Below are 18,448 nucleotides of genomic sequence, written 5' to 3' on the forward strand. Positions count from 1 at the left end.
TGTTTAAATTAGGGTATAAGGTTAGAGATGGTTAAATTAGGGTATAAGTTTAGAGATTGTTAAATTAGGGTATAAGGTTAGAGATGTTTAAATTAGGGTATAAGGTTAGAGATGGTTAAATTAGGGTATAAGGTTAGAGATGGTTAAATTAGAGTATAAGGTTAGAGATGTTTAAATTAGGGTATAAGGTTAGAGATGTTTAAATTAGGGTGTAAGGTTAGAGATGGTTAAGTTCAGGTATATGGTTAGAGATGTTTAAATTAGGGTATTAGGTTAGAGATGGTTAAGTTAGGGTGTAAGGTTAGAGATGGGAAAATTAGGGTATAAGGTTAGAGATGGTTAGGTTCAGGTATAAGGTTAGAGATGTTTAAATTAGGGTATAAGGTTAGAGATGGTTAAATTAGGGTATAAGGTTAGAGATGGTTAAGTTCAGGTATAAGGTTAGAGATGGTTAAATTAGGGTATAAGGTTAGAGATGGTTAAATTAGGGTATAAGATTAGAGATGTTAAAATTAGGGTATAAGGTTAGAGATGGTTAAATTAGGGTATAAGGTTAGAGATGTTTAAATTAGGGTGGAAGGTTAGAGATGGTTAAGTTCAGGTATAAGGTTAGAGATGGTTAAATTAGGGTATAAGGTTAGAGATGGTTAAATTAGGGTATACGGTTAGAGATGGTTAAGTTCAGGTATAAGGTTAGAGATGTTTAAATTAGAGTATAAGGTTAGAGATGTTTAAATAAGGGTATAAGGTTAGAGATGGTTAAGTTCAGGTATAAGGTTAGAGATGGTTAAGTTCAGGTATAAGGTTAGAGATGTTTAAATTAGGGTATAAGGTTAGAGATGTTTAAGTTCAGGTATAAGGTTAGAGATGGTTAAGTTCAGGTATAAGGTTAGAGATGTTTAAATTAGGGTATAAGGTTAGAGATGGTTAAGTTCAGGTATAAGGTTAGAGATGGTTAAGTTCAGGTATACGGTTAGAGATGTTTAAATTAGAGTATAAGGTTAGAGATGTTTAAATTAGGGTATAAGGTTAGAGATGGTTAAGTTCAGGTATAAGGTTAGAGATGGTTAAGTTCAGGTATAAGGTTAGAGATGGTTAAATTAGGGTATAAGGTTAGAGATGGTTAAATTAGGGTATACGGTTAGAGATGGTTAAGTTCAGGTATAAGGTTAGAGATGGTTAAATTAGGGTATACGGTTAGAGATGGTTAAGTTCAGGTATAAGGTTAGAGATGGTTAAGTTCAGGTATAAGGTTAGAGATGTTTAAATTAGAGTATAAGGTTAGAGATGTTTAAATTAGGGTATAAGGTTAGAGATGGTTAAGTTCAGGTATAAGGTTAGAGATGGTTAAGTTCAGGTATAAGGTTAGAGATGTTTAAATTAGAGTATAAGGTTAGAGATGTTTAAATTAGGGTATAAGGTTAGAGATGGTTAAGTTCAGGTATAAGGTTAGAGATGGTTAAGTTCAGGTATAAGGTTAGAGATGTTTAAATTAGAGTATAAGGTTAGAGATGTTTAAATTTGGGTATAAGGTTAGAGATGGTTAAGTTCAGGTATAAGGTTAGAGATGGTTAAATTAGAGTATAAGGTTAGAGATGTTTAAATTAGGGTATAAGGTTAGAGATGGTTAAGTTCAGGTATAAGGTTAGAGATGGTTAAGTTCAGGTATAAGGTTAGAGATGTTTAAATTTGGGGAGATGGTTAGAGATGTTTAAATGAGGGTATACGGTTAGAGATGTTTAAATTAGGGTATAAGGTTAGGAATGGTTAAATTAGGGTATAAGGTTAGAGATGGTTAAATTAGGGTATAAGGTTAGAGATGGTTAAGTTCAGGTATAAGGTTAGAGATGGTTAAATTAGGGTATAAGGTTAGAGATGGTTAAATTAGGGTATAAGGTTAGAGATGGTTAAGTTCAGGTATAAGGTTAGAGATGGTTAAGTTCAGGTATAAGGTTAGAGATGGTTAAGTTCAGGTATAAGGTTAGAGATGTTTAAATTAGGGTATAAGGTTAGAGATGGTTAAGTTCAGGTATAAGGTTAGAGATGGTTAAGTTCAGGTATAAGGTTAGAGATGTTTAAATTTGGGGAGAAGGTTAGAGATGGTTAAGTTCAGGTATAAGGTTAGAGATGGTTAAGTTCAGGTATAAGGTTAGAGATGTTTAAATTAGAGTATAAGGTTAGAGATGTTTAAATTAGGGTATAAGGTTAGAGATGGTTAAGTTCAGGTATAAGGTTAGAGATGGTTAAGTTCAGGTATAAGGTTAGAGATGTTTAAATTTGGGGAGAAGGTTAGAGATGTTTAAATGAGGGTATACGGTTAGAGATGTTTAAAATAGGGTATAAGGTTAGGAATGGTTAAATTAGGGTATAAGGTTAGAGATGGTTAAGTTCAGGTATAAGGTTAGAGATGGTTAAATTAGGGTATAAGATTAGAGATGTTAAAATTAGGGTATAAGGTTAGAGATGGTTAAATTAGGGTATAAGGTTAGAGATGTTTAAATTAGGGTGGAAGGTTAGAGATGGTTAAGTTCAGGTATAAGGTTAGAGATGGTTAAATTAGGGTATAAGGTTAGAGATGGTTAAATTAGGGTATACGGTTAGAGATGGTTAAGTTCAGGTATAAGGTTAGAGATGGTTAAATTAGGGTATAAGGTTAGAGATGGTTAAATTAGGGTATAAGGTTAGAGATGTTTAAATTAGGGTGGAAGGTTAGAGATGGTTAAGTTCAGGTATAAGGTTAGAGATGGTTAAATTAGGGTATAAGGTTAGAGATGGTTAAATTAGGGTATACGGTTAGAGATGGTTAAGTTCAGGTATAAGGTTAGAGATGTTTAAATTAGAGTATAAGGTTAGAGATGTTTAAATTAGGGTATAAGGTTAGAGATGGTTAAGTTCAGGTATAAGGTTAGAGATGGTTAAGTTCAGGTATAAGGTTAGAGATGTTTAAATTAGGGTATAAGGTTAGAGATGTTTAAGTTCAGGTATAAGGTTAGAGATGGTTAAGTTCAGGTATAAGGTTAGAGATGTTTAAATTAGGGTATAAGGTTAGAGATGGTTAAGTTCAGGTATAAGGTTAGAGATGGTTAAGTTCAGGTATAAGGTTAGAGATGGTTAAATTAGGGTATAAGGTTAGAGATGGTTAAATTAGGGTATAAGGTTAGAGATGGTTAAGTTCAGGTATAAGGTTAGAGATGGTTAAATTAGGGTATACGGTTCGAGATGGTTAAGTTCAGGTATAAGGTTAGAGATGTTTAAATTAGGGTGGAAGGTTAGAGATGGTTAAGTTCAGGTATAAGGTTAGAGATGGTTAAGTTCAGGTATAAGGTTAGAGATGTTTAAATTAGAGTATAAGGTTAGAGATGGTTAAATTAGGGTATAAGGTTAGAGATGTTTAAATTTGGGTATAAGGTTAGAGATGGTTAAGTTCAGGTATAAGGTTAGAGATGGTTAAATTAGAGTATAAGGTTAGAGATGTTTAAATTAGGGTATAAGGTTAGAGATGGTTAAGTTCAGGTATAAGGTTAGAGATGGTTAAGTTCAGGTATAAGGTTAGAGATGTTTAAATTTGGGGAGAAGGTTAGAGATGTTTAAATGAGGGTATACGGTTAGAGATGTTTAAAATAGGGTATAAGGTTAGGAATGGTTAAATTAGGGTATACGGTTAGAGATGGTTAAGTTCAGGTATAAGGTTAGAGATGTTTAAATTTGGGGAGATGGTTAGAGATGTTTAAATGAGGGTATACGGTTAGAGATGTTTAAATTAGGGTATAAGGTTAGGAATGGTTAAATTAGGGTATAAGGTTAGAGATGGTTAAGTTCAGGTATAAGGTTAGAGATGGTTAAATTAGGGTATAAGGTTAGAGATGGTTAAATTAGGGTATAAGGTTAGAGATGTTTAAATTAGGGTATAAGGTTAGAGATGGTTAAGTTCAGGTATAAGGTTAGAGATGGTTAAGTTCAGGTATAAGGTTAGAGATGTTTAAATTTGGGGAGAAGGTTAGAGATGGTTAAGTTCAGGTATAAGGTTAGAGATGGTTAAGTTCAGGTATAAGGTTAGAGATGTTTAAATTAGAGTATAAGGTTAGAGATGTTTAAATTAGGGTATAAGGTTAGAGATGGTTAAGTTCAGGTATAAGGTTAGAGATGGTTAAGTTCAGGTATAAGATTAGAGATGTTAAAATTAGGGTATAAGGTTAGAGATGGTTAAATTAGGGTATAAGGTTAGAGATGTTTAAATTAGGGTGGAAGGTTAGAGATGGTTAAGTTCAGGTATAAGGTTAGAGATGGTTAAATTAGGGTATAAGGTTAGAGATGGTTAAATTAGGGTATACGGTTAGAGATGGTTAAGTTCAGGTATAAGGTTAGAGATGGTTAAATTAGGGTATAAGGTTAGAGATGGTTAAATTAGGGTATAAGGTTAGAGATGTTTAAATTAGGGTGGAAGGTTAGAGATGGTTAAGTTCAGGTATAAGGTTAGAGATGGTTAAATTAGGGTATAAGGTTAGAGATGGTTAAATTAGGGTATACGGTTAGAGATGGTTAAGTTCAGGTATAAGGTTAGAGATGGTTAAATTAGGGTATAAGGTTAGAGATGGTTAAATTAGGGTATAAGGTTAGAGATGGTTAAGTTCAGGTATAAGGTTAGAGATGGTTAAATTAGGGTATAAGGTTAGAGATGTTTAAATTAGGGTGGAAGGTTAGAGATGGTTAAGTTCAGGTATAAGGTTAGAGATGGTTAAATTAGGGTATAAGGTTAGAGATGGTTAAATTAGGGTATACGGTTAGAGATGGTTAAGTTCAGGTATAAGGTTAGAGATGTTTAAATTAGAGTATAAGGTTAGAGATGTTTAAATTAGGGTATAAGGTTAGAGATGGTTAAGTTCAGGTATAAGGTTAGAGATGGTTAAGTTCAGGTATAAGGTTAGAGATGTTTAAATTAGGGTATAAGGTTAGAGATGTTTAAGTTCAGGTATAAGGTTAGAGATGGTTAAGTTCAGGTATAAGGTTAGAGATGTTTAAATTAGGGTATAAGGTTAGAGATGGTTAAGTTCAGGTATAAGGTTAGAGATGGTTAAGTTCAGGTATACGGTTAGAGATGTTTAAATTAGAGTATAAGGTTAGAGATGTTTAAATTAGGGTATAAGGTTAGAGATGGTTAAGTTCAGGTATAAGGTTAGAGATGGTTAAGTTCAGGTATAAGGTTAGAGATGGTTAAATTAGGGTATAAGGTTAGAGATGGTTAAATTAGGGTATACGGTTAGAGATGGTTAAGTTCAGGTAAAAGGTTAGAGATGGTTAAATTAGGGTATACGGTTAGAGATGGTTAAGTTCAGGTATAAGGTTAGAGATGTTTAAATTAGGGTGGAAGGTTAGAGATGGTTAAGTTCAGGTATAAGGTTAGAGATGGTTAAGTTCAGGTATAAGGTTAGAGATGTTTAAATTTGGGTATAAGGTTAGAGATGGTTAAGTTCAGGTATAAGGTTAGAGATGGTTAAATTAGAGTATAAGGTTAGAGATGTTTAAATTAGGGTATAAGGTTAGAGATGGTTAAGTTCAGGTATAAGGTTAGAGATGGTTAAGTTCAGGTATAAGGTTAGAGATGTTTAAATTTGGGGAGAAGGTTAGAGATGTTTAAATGAGGGTATACGGTTAGAGATGTTTAAAATAGGGTATAAGGTTAGGAATGGTTAAATTAGGGTATACGGTTAGAGATGGTTAAGTTCAGGTATAAGGTTAGAGATGTTTAAATTTGGGGAGATGGTTAGAGATGTTTAAATGAGGGTATACGGTTAGAGATGTTTAAATTAGGGTATAAGGTTAGGAATGGTTAAATTAGGGTATAAGGTTAGAGATGGTTAAGTTCAGGTATAAGGTTAGAGATGGTTAAATTAGGGTATAAGGTTAGAGATGGTTAAATTAGGGTATACGGTTAGAGATGGTTAAGTTCAGGTATAAGGTTAGAGATGGTTAAGTTCAGGTATAAGGTTAGAGATGGTTAAGTTCAGGTAAAAGGTTAGAGATGTTTAAATTAGGGTATAAGGTTAGAGATGGTTAAGTTCAGGTATAAGGTTAGAGATGGTTAAGTTCAGGTATAAGGTTAGAGATGTTTAAATTTGGGGAGAAGGTTAGAGATGTTTAAATGAGGGTATACGGTTAGAGATGTTTAAAATAGGGTATAAGGTTAGGAATGGTTAAATTAGGGTATAAGGTTAGAGATGGTTAAGTTCAGGTATAAGGTTAGAGATGGTTAAATTAGGGTATAAGGTTAGAGATGGTTAAATTAGGGTATAAGATTAGAGATGTTAAAATTAGGGTATAAGGTTAGAGATGGTTAAATTAGGGTATAAGATTAGAGATGTTAAAATTAGGGTATAAGGTTAGAGATGTTTAAATTAGGGTGGAAGGTTAGAGATGGTTAAGTTCAGGTATAAGGTTAGAGATGGTTAAATTAGGGTATAAGGTTAGAGATGGTTAAATTAGGGTATAAGATTAGAGATGTTAAAATTAGGGTATAAGGTTAGAGATGTTTAAATTAGGGTGGAAGGTTAGAGATGGTTAAGTTCAGGTATAAGGTTAGAGATGGTTAAATTAGGGTATAAGGTTAGAGATGGTTAAATTAGGGTATACGGTTAGAGATGGTTAAGTTCAGGTATAAGGTTAGAGATGTTTAAATTAGAGTATAAGGTTAGAGATGTTTAAATTAGGGTATAAGGTTAGAGATGGTTAAATTAGGGTATACGGTTAGAGATGGTTAAGTTCAGGTATAAGGTTAGAGATGGTTAAGTTCAGGTATAAGGTTAGAGATGGTTAAGTTCAGGTATAAGGTTAGAGATGGTTAAGTTCAGGTATAAGGTTAGAGATGTTTAAATTAGGGTATAAGGTTAGAGATGTTTAAATTAGGGTATAAGGTTAGAGATGGTTAAGTTCAGGTATAAGGTTAGAGATGGTTAAGTTCAGGTATAAGGTTAGAGATGGTTAAGTTCAGGTATAAGGTTAGAGATGTTTAAATTAGAGTATAAGGTTAGAGATGGTTAAATTAGGGTATAAGGTTAGAGATGTTTAAGTTCAGGTATAAGGTTAGAGATGTTTAAATTAGAGTATAAGGTTAGAGATGTTTAAATTAGGGTATAAGGTTAGAGATGGTTAAGTTCAGGTATAAGGTTAGAGATGGTTAAGTTCAGGTATAAGGTTAGAGATGTTTAAATTTGGGGAGAAGGTTAGAGATGTTTAAATGAGGGTATACGGTTAGAGATGTTTAAAATAGGGTATAAGGTTAGGAATGGTTAAATTAGGGTATACGGTTAGAGATGGTTAAGTTCAGGTATAAGGTTAGAGATGGTTAAATTAGGGTATAAGGTTAGAGATGGTTAAATTATGGTATAAGGTCAGAGATGGTTAAGTTTAGGTATAACAGTATATATATAATAATAATATTTAATTTATAATAATATAATAATTCCCCGGGCGCGTCCACGTACACTGCCCCCTGCTCCTGGCTGTGCCCCCGGAGGAAGGACAAGCCAGGATGGGTCAAAAGCAGAGGATCCATTTCACCGGCACCATCAAGCATGTGCATGTGTGTGTGTGTGCAAGCATGTGTTGTGGAGTGTCGTGTGATGATTAAAGACTGTTTCTTCTTTTCTTCTTCTAATATATAACAGTATATGTACAATATAATCATAATATATAAAGTAAATATAATAATAATATATAACAGTATATATATATAACAATAATATATGACATTATATATAATAATAATTATATATATATATATATATATATATATATATATATATATATATATATATATATATATATATATATATATATATATCCCACACCTTGACAGGTGTCATTGGAACCAGATGATCAATATTATTCACTTGACCTGTCACTGGTTCTAATGTTGATGAAACCCTTGCTCCTTTCTTTTGTTGACTCCAATCCGATTTATCGGGTCCCGCCGACACTTCCAGTTCATCGCTTCTTGCAGCTTTAATTTCACTTTTTTTTATTTACTCCCATCATGAAGCCCACTTTCCTGAAATGATCAATGGGGATTTTATGAATGATGAAAGTAAGACGGCGAGAATGATGAAACATGGCACTGTTTCATCATATCACCAGTGTTTTAACCAAATCAGCTTTAAATTCATCAAATCACTCAATTTCTTTTAATTCACATGCATTTGAATCACCTCCACTTTTAGATGTATGTTGTCTTACTCCTGCCCTCAAAATAACAGGCGTGTTACAACGCCTCTCATAAATCATCTGGGTGCTGTTGTCAGCAACGAACTTTGAAAAGATGTGTTGGAGCTGACCCGTGTTACCTGCTGGAAAGGAGCGTCACGTGGGGGCTGCGACCTTCCCGCCCCCTGGCGGTTCGATCCCTGTACGACAGCGACGTCATAAAGACGAGGGACTTGTTTTTTAATAACTTTATTAAAGAAAGAAGATGGTTCGTACAATAACTGAGCTCATTTCAAATTAAATCACTTCGTAGGCAAATACAGGATAAATATAATGAAATGTACTTTCACAGTCCGTAATCATACAATAGTTTCCTTTTGAAGTTTAGAATTCTTTTTAAGTTACATTTAGTTTTAAATGTAATCCTGTTTCTAGAACAAAAACAAACCACAACTTCTGTGTTGTGAAGGAAATGGAGCACTACAGACACACTCCTTAACCCGACAAGAAATAATTGATTCAACCCTGGAATATGATTTCATAATATTTATGTTTATTTGAACGTTGCTCGTTCTCTTGCTCCGCCACCAGGTGGCGCCGTCGCCCTCACGCTCTTCTGTCCAGCGCTGTGTTTAAATAAAGCTCCACACTATTCAAACAGAGGCAGAACAAGATGGCGGACAGCGTCAGCAACGCTGTTCCCCTGCACTAAACCCTCCGTTTCCCCGCAGTTCGGTTGATTTCTCCGTGTCCTCGGCGTGTTCGCTCCCGGGACGCGGTGATGGACGACGTGTACGTAATGGACGCGGAGGACGAAGAGATAGAAGCGCACCGGAAGCCCCCGGCAAACCCGGAAGTGAACTTCCTGCTGCAGGAAGGTACGAAGCGGACGTTTATTGACTTTTAACCCGACAGAAACAAGACGTGAAAGGAATAAGTCGTAATGGCGGACGGAGCCTTGTGAAGCTTCGGGCTTTTCTTCCGCGTTGTGTTGGAAAAAGAGCCGAAGCTTCGGGGCGTTAGAGACCTGGAGCACAGTGACGCCTGGCGGCCGCGGGAATCACAGCGGCCACGTCATCTGGAGACCGCACACTGGGATTGACGCAACGGGCCGTTCGTTTCAGTCACAACTTCCCATGTAATGAATGTTCACGTATTAAAGTTGTGTACCGCGCGTTAATGGTATTTTATCGGGATGGGATCGCGTCAAAGCAGCCGCACCCCTCCCGGCGGCTTGTTCGCCTACGAAGGTTCTGACGTCGATACAAGCCACGTCACATCCCTAGAACTAACCATTCCATAACAATACGAAAAAATTCAAATTCATGAAATTCTTCACAAAATACCAGTAGATATCCAGGTGTGAAACCTCTTTCCTCACGGTGGTCATTTGATTTGAAGCAGGTCCAGGTTCATCAGGTGTGTGTGTGTGTGTGTGTGTGTGTGTGACGTTGTGCCCGCAGCCGGGGCCGTCCTGGTCCAGTACGGCTGGTTCCTGCTGCTTTTGGCCGCCGCCGTCTTCGTCCTGATCCAGCACCTGAACCGGAGGAGACGCAGCCTGAAGAGCCCGTCTGCCCAGACCGTGCACGGTGGGTCCCGGCCGCCCGGAGGCTCCTTAGGTTTAGTAGCGGTCATTCCTGTTGTGTTAACTAAGATGTGGCCGCTGTCGAGGAACGCAGAAGATTGAAAACAACTAAAACAAAGTAACACACAGATGCTCCAGTCTACGTCATTTAACCCAAACCGTCGCCCTCGTTTAGACCCTGTTTCCGTGGCGAGGCGACAGGAAGCTCTGGAAGCTTCTCGCAAGCGGATGCAGGAGGAACTGGACGCCAAAGCAGAAGCATTCAGAGAGAAACAGCGGCAGGTGAGTTTCAAACACAGTGGTATCTGACGTGTGATTGGACGGCGCTGAACTGAATCTCTCTCTTATTCGGGTTTGGGTTCTTATTAAGTTTTTGTTCCGATTTTTATTATTATTTTTCTCCTTGGCGTTTTTCCGGCTAGAAGTGTCTGGAGCACGGCAACCGCCGAACCCACGGACATGGTTGAACTCTTGTTGAATCCGAGGTGTTTCAGATATCTCGTCGTCCAAGTTTGATCCACATCGATATTGTGGAAAAAAACTTTGGAAATTTACTGCAAGTAGCAGAGTGTTGGCGTAGCGTGATTCGTTAGTGGAACGGGGTGCACTGTGACATCATTGTCCAATTTGTTATAGTTTGTTATTGTTGATTATATCTACTTATTCATGCAACGATCTGATCAGCCAATGGTGTAGCAGCAGCGGAATGCATAAAGTCGTGCAGCTGGGGGTCAGTTGTTGTTCGCATCAACCGTCAGAACGCGAAGATATGTGACCTCAGTGTTTTTTTGAGTATATTTTTGAGCCCAGTCACCGGATCAGAATCCAACACAACACCTTTGGGAAGCAATAAAACGGGAGATTCGCAGCATCAATGTTCAGCTGACAAATGTGCAGGAACTGTGTGATGACATCATGTCAACATGGAGCGGAATCTCAAAGGAATGTTTCCAACATCTCGTAGAATCCTTTCCGAGGAGAACGTATGCTGTTTGAGAGCAAAGGGAGGCCTCGCCCGCTATTAGGGTGGTGTTCCTCATAAAGTGCTCAGTGAGTGTCTATCTGCAGTGTCTCTGAGGGGCTGTGGCGTGCGGCCAGCTGCGCGGCATAGACCCCCTGGTGTGCCGTGGTTGCTTCACGAAGGACTTGCAGCAGTGCAGCCGGAGCCGGTGCTGCGTTCCATGGAAACTGTGAAAATTGAAACTTGGTGACGCCGGCGGTCACCACAGCTCAGGAAGCTGCGTTTGGTCGCAGAGAGCTGTGACGCTGTCATTGCGTCACTTGATCATCATGGCTCGATGTGTCGTCATAACAACGGGACCCTGCACACCGCTGCAGCCTTAATAACTTTATGATCGTGAATCAGTAGAAACCAGGTGTGAAATGAATGTTTTCAACTCGCCAGCTGGAGGAGGAGAAGAGGAGGCAGAAGATCGAGATGTGGGACAGCATGCAGGAGGGGCGGAGCTACAAAGCCAACGCCAAGTCTTCACAGGTTGGTTCTGATGTCATTTTTAATTTCAAGCAGCAACAGACAGCTTTTGCGTTCCTGCCGCGTCGACCTCGTCGCTCAGAGCCTCGATGTCAACCATCAAAACACTGGACAAAAAGAAAGAAGCGGCTTCACCGAGAGCTCAGTTGAAATTGTCAGAATTTTAGTTTAGTTTCTTTTAGACATACACAGACGCTGCATTGACGCTTCAGCCCGTCACTGCCATACGTCACCGTGGCCGCCATATTGGAACGGACGAAACTGGTCCGTAAACAAACACAAGTAAACAGAAAGCTGCGATTTTTCTGGATAAAAAGCACGATAACATTTACATTTCTCAATTCATTTGAATGAGTGTTTTTTAAATCAAGGTTTATGATCTGGAGCACACTGCTCCCCTGCTCATATTTCTACTGATGGTTGATGCACTTCCTGTCAAGCACTTCCTGTGACACTTTGCCCTTAATTCATCCTGTTCTCGAGGATTGGTACCCGGTGTCAGTCTGAATGCACAGTGATGTGGAAGCTGATAGGGAACCAATGTAAACACTGATGATGTCATAGTTCTACAGACGTTACACTGTGACATCAACATTCACTTTATGGCGAGAAGTTAAAAAGTTTCTGTTGCTCTTTAAAGTCACAACAGCAGCGTTGAGCTGAGGGAGGTGACACTTGGATTGATCATTTCTGACGGTGGTTTAAAGTAAAGCAGTGATATGATGATGATGATGGTGATGATGATGGTTGTGGTGATGATGGTGGTGATGGTGATGGTGATGATGATGGTGATGGTGATGATGATGTTTCAGGACGAGGAGTCGAGTGCGACGCTGAAACCGAAGAGCGGCAGGAAGTCGCTGCGCAGCGCCGGTACGTTCCGCAACGCTGAAGGTTTTCAAAACCCTTCTATGAATTTTTATTTTTATCATAATTTAAATATTTTCATGGGGAATTTCTAAATAAAATGGTTTATTTAATTGTTGATTTATTTATATTTTCATGTAATAACTGAGTCATTTGGTTTTAGATGAATTAAGGGCAATAAAGAAGATGTGGCAAAGTTATAAACTGTTGTGTTGTCATGTGTTGTCATGTGATGTGTTGTGATGTGATGTGTTGTGTTGTCATGTGTTGTGTTGTCATGTCATGTGATGTCGTGTTGTCTCAGGCTACAGCCCACTGAGCGGTGAGGACGGGGGGGCGTGCTCCTGGAGACCCGGGAGGAGGGGCCCGTCCTCGGGGGGGTGAGGTTAGAGGGGCGGGGCTAGAGCCACCCTGTGACCTCTGACCCCGTGACTTCTCACCCCACAAGCACAGACTGAGTGGGCGGAGTCTCAACGCAACGCACTTCCTTTTTTTAACCCTTAGATCTGAAAGGACAAACTGCAGCGTCACAGGAACATGTTTTCTAAATAAAGTTTTTAGTTTCACATCTGATACAGAAATTCAATATTTAAATTTATTTTTGTTTGAGTTGAGTTTTAACTTTTTACGAAGCAAATGTATAGAAACAGCAACTAGTGATGCCTGCAGCAGAGTTTAAATGAAGAGGAAATGATAATATTACAAGATATTTGTTTTTTAGCCTGTGTGACGCTCGGCTTCATGACGTCTTTCCTGTAAACGGTGAATCCACCGCTGGGTCGGACCGACGCGCTCCGTCTGTGTTCACTGATCATCAATATTTACTTAAATGTTTCTGGTTCCCAACTCGTGGCTATTACATCTGTCCAGAAATAAACAAAAATTCAGTTCAAAAAATTCAAAAATGGGTTAAAGTTTCTTTTGTCAAGTTTTATGAAGGAAAAGGCTGTTTGTGATGTGGGCAAGGTGTCTCCTCCTGGTGGCACTGAGATGTCACAGCTGCAGAAGTGACGGCGCAAGTCAAAAGCATTTAAATACAAAATTAAAGAAAAATTCTCTGTAAATCAGGATTTGTATTTATATTTGGATATCCTTGTAAACAATTGACTCCCCCTGTTGTGTTTCAGTGTAAACTATAATCAACATCTGCATAATAAAGACAACAGTAATACTCTGAGTATTATACATTGCATTTAGCAGACGCTTTTATCCAAAGCGACTTACAATTATTCAAACACCAACGGACGCAGCCATCAGGAGCAATTAGGGGTTAAGTGTCTTGCTCAAGGACACTACAGCATGCTAGCAGGAGGAGCCTGGGATCCAACCAGCAACCTTTAGATCACTAGACCACCAGCTCTACCTCCTGAGCTACCATGCCCCCCCATATGAAAAGTACTTTAGTAGAAACGTCAATGTGGTAATCAAATTTTTACTTGAGTGATTTATGATCGGGGTAGTTGTACTTTTACTTCAGTAAGAAGGAGTACTTCCTCCACTGCTGCTCATTGTACTAGTTTCCACAGAATTAAACAACTGGTCATTGTGAATGAACCATTCAGCTTTAGGATCAAATGGAAGTTCTCAGCCTCGAGTCTCCACTGGAGGGTGTTAGCGTCTCGCTAACTGCACTCAGTATACGTATTGCACTAACCCCAACCCCCTTTTACCCTAACCCTAAGTACATCAGCTGCTTAATAAGCTCACTGACTCTGCGCACGCGTCAATAGGAAAATTGGCCAGGTTGCTATTGCAACACACAGGGGGGTGGGGCCATCTGTGCTAGAGTCAATGTACCTTCCTCAATTTGGACGAATGAAATGTCAAACTGCTCATTGCACGGAGGCCCACTCTGTTGCAAGGGGCCCCGGTCGGTTGCACGGAGCCCCAGTCAGTTGCACAGGGACCCCGGTTGGTTGCAAGGGGCCCCAGTCTGTTGCACGGGAGCCCGCTCTGTTGCACAGGGCCCCAGTCGGTTGCATGGGGTCCTAGTCGGTTGCGCGGGGTCCCAGTCGGTTGCGCGGAGGCCCACACACATTTCACAGTTTCAGTGTCTAATTAATTTGGATAGGTGGAGATTTGCTGGAAACTGCTGTTCAAGCTCAAGTTCAAGTTCAAGAGATTATTTGGCACGTACATGTACATACAGTCATACATATATGTAGTGAATTGTCATGACACCTGGTGATTACACACAATAAGCACTATATGCTCAAATGCTAAAAATACTGAAATGTGCGTAATCGACATGAGGTGTTGATGCTTCATTAAATATCAGCACATTTCTGTCTGTTACAACATTCTACATTGTATGAAAACAACCCAAAGAACAGTAAATTAGTAAGGTAGTGAAATTTCAAAGCATTTAAATGTATAACTATAATATAATAAATATTAAATGGATAATTGAGTGATTCATAATCTGCAGGCCAGTTTACACATGGTACAGTACAGATGTTTATCTTTATTGTTATTTATTTTTACAGAACCACCACCAATCCCCCTCTTTGGAGATCCATCTTACCATGCTTTGGTCTTTAAACAACTGATCATCATTACTAATACAAGAGGGAGAATCACCACAGGTGAAACAAATAAACATAGAAACAAACAACATGTACAGTGGAACCTCGCATTATGAGTTTAATTCGTTCCATGACCAAGCTTGTTTTACAAATGAATTTTCCCCATTGAAATTAAATGAAATATAATTAATCCGTCCCAAAAAACACCCAAAATTCACCCAAAAATCATTTTTTATGGGTTGAAAACAGAAAGGGTGTAGTTACAAGACTAATGACAATTATAAAAACATAATACAGTCAAAGAGAATGCAAAAGAAATAATGTAAACTGGTTTCATTAATTGAAATACCTTAAAGATGGGACGATTTGTGCGCGAGCAGACGATGGAGCGGGGAGGAGGAGGAGGAGGAGGAAGAGGAGGAGGAGGAGGAGGAGGACGAGGAGGAGGAGGAGGAGGAGAAGACACCGTTTGCTCTTGTAACAGCCTTGATGTCCTCCTTTTTCTTCAGGATGGTGTGTATCGTTGACGTGCTTCGGTCGTATTGACGTGCTAGGTCCACTACACGTGTTCCTTTCTCATGTTTATCAATGATTTCCTTCTTCACATCTATGGTAATTCACTTTTTCTTCCTCTCAGAACTGTTCTTTGCACTAACCTTAGGAGCCATGGGTAACACAACTAATTATTATAAAATAATAGCAAAAAACGCACAAAACTCAAAGAAAAACACTGGGAAAACACAATAGGAATGCTTCCACAACTAGATATCCACGTGAACTGAGCGAGTGGTGGCCACTCTGCATGAACCTCACTCCTAATGTGGATTTCCACTCGTAAAACAAGACAAAAATGCGCATGAGCCTCGGCTCGTAGAACAAATTACTCGTAAACTGGTACACTCGTAATGCGAGGTTCCACTGTACATGGAAAAACATAAACATAGAAATAAAAAACATGTACATAGAAAAACAAACATAGAAATATCAGACGACAACATGTACATGGAAACACAAACATATAAACAAACAACAACATGTACATGGAAAAACATAGACATGGAAACATCAGACAACAACGTGTACATGGAAAAACATAAACATAGAAACAAACAACATGTACATGGAAAAACATAAACATAGAAACAAACAACATGTACATGGAAAAACATAAACATAGAACCAAACAACATGTACATGGAAAAACATAGACATAGAAACAAACAAAAACATGTACATGGAAAAACATAAACATAGAAACAAACAACGACATGTACATGGAAAAACATAGACAGAGACATCAGATGACAACATGTACATGGAAAAACATAAGCATAGAAACAGACAACAACATGTACATGGAAAAACATAAGCAGAGAAACAGGCAACAACATGTACATGGAAAAACATAAACATAGAAACAGACAACAACATGTACGTGGAAAAACATGAACATAGAAACAAACAAAAACATGTACATGGAAAAACAAACATAGAAACAAACAACAACATGTACATGAAAAAACATAGACATGGAAACATCAAACGACAACATGTACATGGAAAAACATCAACATAGAAACAAACAACAACATGTGAATGGAAAGACAAACATATAAACAAACAACATGTACATGGAAAAACATAGACATAGAAACATCAGACGACAACATGTACATGGAAAAACATAAGCATAGAAACAGACAACAACATGTGCATGGAAAAACAAACATAGAAACAAACAACAACATGTACATGGAAAAACATAAACATAGAAACAAACAACGTGTACGTGGAAAAACATAGACATATAAACAAACATGTACATGGAAAAACAGAACCAAACAACATGTACATGGAAAAACATAAATATAGAAACAAACAACAACATGTACATGGAAAAACATAAACTTAGAAACAAACAACAACATGTACATGGACAAACATAAACATAGGAACAAACAACAACATTAGCATGGAAAATCATAAACATAGCAACAAACAACAAAATGTACATGGAAAAACATAAACATAGAAAAAAATAACATGTACATGGAAAAACATAAGCATAGAAACAAACAACAACATGTACGTGGAAAATCATAAACATAGCAACAAACAACAAAATGTACATGGAAAAAACATAAACATAGAAAAAAATAACATGTACATGGAAAAACATAAGCATAGAAACAAACAACAACATGTACATAGACAAACATAAACATAGGAACAAACAACAACATGAGCATGGAAAAACATAAACATAGAAAAAACAACATGTACATGGAAAAACATAAACATAGAAACAAACAACAACATGTACATGGAAAACCATAAACATAGGAACAAACAACAACATGTACATGGAAAAACATAAACATAGGAACAAACAACAACATGTCCATGGAAAAACATGGACATAGAAACAAACAACAACATGTACATGGAAAAACATGTACATAGAAACAAACAGCAACATGTACATGGACAAACATAAACAAAGGAACAAACAACAACATTAGCATGGAAAAACATAAACATAGAAACAAACAACAACATGTACATGGAAAAAGATAAACCTAGAAACAAACAACAACATGTACGTGGAAAATCATAAACATAGCAACAAACAACAACATGTACATGGAAAAAACATAAACATAGAAAAAAATAACATGTACATGGAAAAACATAAACATAGAAACAAACAACATGTACATGGAAAAACATAAACATAGAAACAAACAACAACATGTACATGGAAAAACATAAACATAGAAACAAACAACAACATGTACATGGAAAAACATAAACATAGAAACAAACAACAACATGTACATGGAAAAACATAAACAACGGAACAAACAACAACATGTACATGGGAAAACATAAACATAGAAACAAACAACATGTACATGGAAAAACATAAACATAGAAACAAACAACAACATGTACATGGAAAAAGATAAACATGGAAACAAACAACAACATGTACATGGACAACATAAACATAGAAACATCAGACGACAACATGTATTGACAGAGCAAGTCAAGGAAAACTGGAACAACAAATGGTCACGTGGCTGAAGTGTGTATGTGTGTGTGTGTGTGGGGGGGGCTCAGTATTATATCGCAGCCTCCAAGCAGCAGAAAAGGCCCTGAAGCCCCTGAGTCCCGCAGCCATACTGACCCCCCACGGCCGCAGAAAAGCTCCGCCCTGCAGCCACAGAAGACGCCCCGGCCCCCAGAGAAGCTGGGAGCCCACAGAGCAACAGCCAAACATGTATTTATTGCTGAGGCAGGTACCATGTTTTGTCGTTAGCGGAATGGAATTCTATTTGTTTTGATCCAGGTTAATTGACTGTTTTGGCTCCTCCCACCTTGATTATGCTCAGTTGTCTTCATCAGTAATTTCCACGTTTGAAACCTGACCTGAACAGTATTTCCAAGTTGTTTTGTTCCAGGTACTTATGCTATATACAAATCAGAAGTTTAAAAATAACAACACGTTTTAAAATAAGATAAGATAAGATAAACCTTTATTTGTCCCACAATGGGTAAATTTACATCATTCCAGCAACAAAAAGGGGAAAATAAAGAGCATATCAAGTACACACTATAAACAATATAAAATATATAGAAACATACAAATAAAAAAAAATAATAATAATTATGTGTGTATATATATATATATATATATATATATGAGATGACGAACGATAATACAATAAAAAGCAGGCTAAATGAACTGTACAAATAGGATAAAACAGGGAAAAGATGTAC

At 37.7% G+C, this 18,448-nt stretch overlaps 1 protein-coding gene across 1 annotated transcript; it reads left to right on the forward strand.

Moving 5' to 3' along the window:
- Positions 1 to 8,858: 8,858 nt before the first annotated feature.
- On the forward strand, positions 8,859 to 13,311 carry selenos (selenoprotein S). Its single transcript, XM_079997782.1, has 6 exons — positions 8,859 to 9,074; positions 9,660 to 9,785; positions 9,957 to 10,063; positions 11,187 to 11,276; positions 12,086 to 12,146; positions 12,445 to 13,311. Exons 1-6 carry the CDS (start codon positions 8,978 to 8,980, stop codon positions 12,522 to 12,524), a joined length of 561 nt encoding a protein of 186 aa, XP_079853908.1. The 5' UTR covers positions 8,859 to 8,977; the 3' UTR covers positions 12,525 to 13,311.
- Positions 13,312 to 18,448: the final 5,137 nt, after the last annotated feature.

This window comes from Zeus faber, assembly GCF_960531495.2.
Source record: "Zeus faber genome assembly, chromosome: 3".
In the NCBI taxonomy this organism is placed as follows: Eukaryota; Metazoa; Chordata; class Actinopteri; order Zeiformes; family Zeidae; genus Zeus; species Zeus faber.